At 43.9% G+C, this 4,794-nt stretch overlaps 1 protein-coding gene across 1 annotated transcript; it reads left to right on the forward strand.

Moving 5' to 3' along the window:
• Positions 1 to 780: 780 nt before the first annotated feature.
• Positions 781 to 3,881, forward strand: LOC310871303 (uncharacterized protein; the record flags this gene model as incomplete). The annotated part of the gene is made up of 5 exons (XM_083782789.1): positions 781 to 937; positions 1,183 to 1,489; positions 2,183 to 2,436; positions 2,530 to 2,898; positions 3,163 to 3,881. 5 exons carry the CDS (start codon positions 781 to 783, stop codon positions 3,270 to 3,272), a joined length of 1,197 nt encoding a protein of 398 aa, XP_083638915.1. The 3' UTR covers positions 3,273 to 3,881.
• Between the last annotated feature and the right edge of the window lie 913 nt (positions 3,882 to 4,794).

Genomic DNA, 4,794 nt, shown 5'->3' on the forward strand with positions numbered 1-4,794 from the left:
TGTACTTTATTGAAATATGTGGCTCACGCAAGCAACATCTGGGTTTTATCACTTTGATGTAACCTTGGGCTGCACATTTGATGCAACTTTTGGATAACAGATTACTGTGGACTGCAAATTGAGTGATGAATTGCTGTGTCTGCCTGGTTCTGTTAGCTTTGTTAGAAAGTCAGGAAGACTGGAAGACACTGTATCACCTGATTGTAGACTTCTAATCTAGCTCAAGCTATTATGACATCCCTCTCTGCTCTCCGCTCCAACTCACTCTTCTGAGCCTATAAAACCTTCCTCTGCTGCTCTTCTTTCTAGCTGCTGTATACTTTCCCTTTGTTTCTGTTCTTCTTCTTATCTTATACTCAATTTCCTTTGTGCCAACCTCTACTGCTGCCTCCATCCAGCCACAGATGCTGTTTCATTTTCTTATAGGCATTATTTTTAAGACTGCAATAATAATAAATCCTGTCGTCGTCGTCCCCCCCCCACCCTCTCTCTATCAATTAAATTCAAAGGAGCATTTACATTGCCAAAGCAGAAGTGGAACGAGACAATCAAAATAAAACGATGCATTTACAAATAAATATTGGATATAAATAGGAGTTAAATAAAGGAGAGCTGTGTTACATTAACACTTGGGTAATACTATCTTGTGAAACTATAAAAAGATTGTGCATTTTCTGTCAGAGATAGTTATACATCCATATAGGAGACGCTTTATACAACAACAGCTTACAACACATTAGCTTTATTGCAACATCTCTCTCTCTCTCAGATGTATCCAGTATGCCGGTACAGCCTAAGAAGCGTGGCCGTCCCAGAAAGTATCCTGCCTCAGTTTGTCTGCCCTCCCCTGCGGTACAGTCTGTAGTGATTGAACCTAGGAAGCGGTATCGTAGACAAAGCCAAACATGGTATGATGCCATTCCAACATTGCATCCAGGTGACAATGGAACACTTTACTTTTTAATTTACAATGTGTGTGTGTGTGTGTGTGTGTGTGTGTGACACATACACCCAAAACAACAGAGACCCACCTACATGTGTCACATTAGGGATGATGTACTTTTCACCATAGGCCTTGTTGGCTCCCATCCAAACACAATGCTTATAGTTGTGACCTTCAAGTTCAATTTGTCTGGCTTGACTGTGAGACTAAAACTTACTTTATCTGCTGGGGCTATGGAGCTGGACCATCACATGACTGGGTAAATGGAGCCGGACCATCGCATGACAGGGTAAACGGAGCCGGACCATCGCATGACGGGGGAAACGCTGTGGGTCATGCAGCCAGCACATCTCTTTACTGGGACGAAGCAGCCGGAAACATCGCTAACCTAACACACCAACATGGAGCAGACCAACCACTCTACTGCAGCGATGCAGGCAGCCCATCACTCTTCGAGTACAACACAGCTGGCCCACCACACTATGGAAGCAACACCGCTGGTCCATCACCCTATGCAGGCCATTCAACCGGCCCATCACCCTATGGGTAGGCGTGCCACAATTAGTACATAATTGCATGATTACAATTATTTGAGAAATCTACAAGCTCACAACGCAATGCGTTATGATTTTATAGATCCACATTTTTGTATTTTGTCTTGGCCATAGTACATTATACTTTTTTTAGGCCACTTTTACATGGCAATGTTCTCCAAAGACAACAGCAAAGTCCCGTTGTGTTCTCACTTTTTATTCAGCGTTTACACGGAGACACAACAGTGATTGCCAGGTGGCTAGGTCGCGGTGACTCATGCATACTGAAGTATACATGCGTACGGGTCCATTTGGTGTCATTTTACTCTCTCGAGTTAAATTATTGTTAAACATCTGCATTACTTAATTTAGTCTACACAATTAGTTTTTTATCAACGTTTCAATACAGCATGGAATTGTGGACATATTAACCGACAACAAAATATTCTTTAGTCTCGGGCCTAAGAGAGGCTAAATGTCATCAAATGGTGGTCTGTGTCTCAAAAACAGTAAATAATGGGCCATGATATGAAAAGGGTTGATAACCACTGATCTAAATTATACTTTATTTTGCCGTTTTCTAAGGGTCAAATCTGCTATGGGCAAGAAATACAAACAGTAATGCGTGTGTTCAATGTCAAACATGTCATGATAGTGACAGTCCTACCTATGGTCACAACACCACTGGTTCATCATCACCTTACAGAGTCCATGCAGCCGGCCCATCGCCATATGGGGGCTATGTGGCTGGTCCACCACCCAATCTAGCCGGCTCACCACCACCTGACGGCGCGAACACAGCCAGCTCGCCACACTACTGGAGAGAATCGGACAGCTCATCATCCGATGAGGGCAACGTCCCACCAGCGACTGCATGGAAACCATGCGATGGATGTAAGGAGGAGGTTGAGAAAATGTTGCGTGAGAAGAGAAGGGTCGATCTAGTCCTCTCGAGAATTGGCAAGTAATTTCTTTTGCATGTTCTATTGCTTTGTTTACCTAGTGATAGGGCCTTGAACACATAATTATGAATGCGCTATTTCCCTCTCTCAGACCCAGGCCAGCTAAGAGAGTTTAGGAATCTCATTGACTTCATTGGAGAGAGACATCGTGAGCAGTACACCACCCGCGAACAGGACACCACCCCCGAGCAGGACACCACCTACAAGCAGGACGCCACCATCCTGTCTGCACCATCAGGCCAGCAGGAGCTGTTTCCTGACAGCGGCTTGTTTGTCTCGTCGTTCCGCCTCGCTGCCATGCAGCATGCATCAAAACAAGACTCAATGCGTCTGTTTCATTTGCTGTTTGACTGTTTTTTCACTGAGGCGGAGTGTGAGAACGCAGTCGCTTTTGGTCGCCATGGCAGGATCCCGGAAGGAAAGAGGGTCCTTCAACGGAAGAAGGTCAACGGAATTCTAAGTAAGTTGTCTCAAAATTAGGCTACTTCATTACTTTAAAACTGTCTCCCCTCCCCCGCCCCCCCCCACCCCCCCCCCCCCTTAAATAAAATGTTTAAATATCTATATTCTGATAAAAATCAACAAACAGAAAATACATTTACAGGCCAGGATAGTGGGGATAGCAATTTCATCAGGACAGACAAAATTGTAGTAATATTATGTTATCTAGATCGTGTTATTTGTCAAAATCACAGTACTAGTTTTGAATGCTTTTGTCTTGCAGCCTATGTCCTGAGATGTGCGAGCTTGCCTGGTTGGAAAGCAATCGACGAAAGCAAGCTCAAGAAAGCCTTCATTAACAAATGTAGGGTCAGAGGAGGAGCTAAGCCGTAGGCCACTGTCACAATGTAATGATGCCTCACCTACAGTATATGGACTGCTTTCTCGTCGTCCTCTCACTTTGACCGCCTTTCTTTGCATTCTCGAAACATCTGAGTCAACTGATACAGTACTGTTTAAACGGAGTGAGAAATGCTTTCAAGTAAACTAGGCCTTCACTAAGCCCCACCCACTCCACTCTGCGATGACAAGCTGTCATTCTCACCCATTGAGATGCAATAATCTGTGATTTCAGTAGCAAGAGCTTCAAAATGTCTTCTAAATCTTGTCAACCAGGCCTGCAGTAGGCTACTGGACAAATGTGCATGGCATTATTTCTGGAAATTCAAGGAATTGTTAGAGGGAGAAACGGTATCCAACTCAATCATCTTACGACCGTCCAACAGGAGTTTTTATGTAATGCACGGTAAGACTACGGTGATTAGTATTATTGCCATCACCTGGGTGGGTCAGTCGTTTAACTTTCCCACAGCCATGCAAAATAACACTGACGGTTGCTAAACTATTTGGATTGGCATTGGACAATTGCTTTTGTGTTGGTTTAGCAAATGGCTAATTGTTTAAAAAAAATGGTTAAAGGCTAATGTCTATAATTTTGTAGGTAACATGTAGTTTAAGCAGAACTTAAGTCAGATGTGTATAGGGTGAACAGGAAAGGTGACCACACTGTGCCCTGGGTTGAGTTTGCATGTTCTCCCTGTGTCCCCTAGGGTAGGTACCCTCACAAAAAACATGCAGTAATCCTGGTCACTAAACTGCCTCCCCCTGGCCAGCCGGGGCGCCTGATGTAGGGGAAAGGAACTGGTTGGAATAACGTGTTCCTTCCACGCGCTACGTCCAACCAGGGAAACTCCCCCCTGTCAGGTGTAAAGGAGCAACTTGGACACTCGGGCATGAAGGAAGCATGAGTTCAAGTCCGTTGCTCTCCCCTTGTCCCCCATATGGGGACTAGGTTGGTGGAGGGTGTGTAGAGCCCAGGATCACATTAGATGATTGACACGGGTGAAAAATGCGTTACAAAATCGTGGGATAAAAGCAGACACCCTAAGATCATTCATTACTTTTACAAGTGCTGTTTCTGTGCTGTGACCTTTCCTAAAGCCAGATTGGAATGTGTAGATATGTGCATTATTGTTCTGTAGAAATACATCCAATTGATGGGAGATGCATTTTTCTAAAACCTTGCCCAGAAAGGGTAGATTTGAAATGGGTCGATAGTTACCCAAAACAGAGGGATCAAGATTGTTTCTTGAGTAGGGGCCTAACTACGGCAGTCTTCAGTGAGTCTGGGAAGACGCCTGATTGTAGAGAGCTGTTTACAATTTTTAGGATATCTCCAATCACACTGATAGGTTGAAAAGTGGTCCTTTATTTTGTTTTCACATTGAAAATTTGGCTTCCAGACACACCCAATCATAAGCATTCCAACGTGTTTGTAATGGTCAAATAACATAACAGACACGCCATTGACAATAACAAGTGATTGTTGAAGTAATGAATACAAGAAACTACACAA

Source organism: Protomyctophum parallelum, assembly GCF_964188405.1.
Source record: "Protomyctophum parallelum genome assembly, chromosome: 14".
Classification (NCBI taxonomy): domain Eukaryota; kingdom Metazoa; phylum Chordata; class Actinopteri; order Myctophiformes; family Myctophidae; genus Protomyctophum; species Protomyctophum parallelum.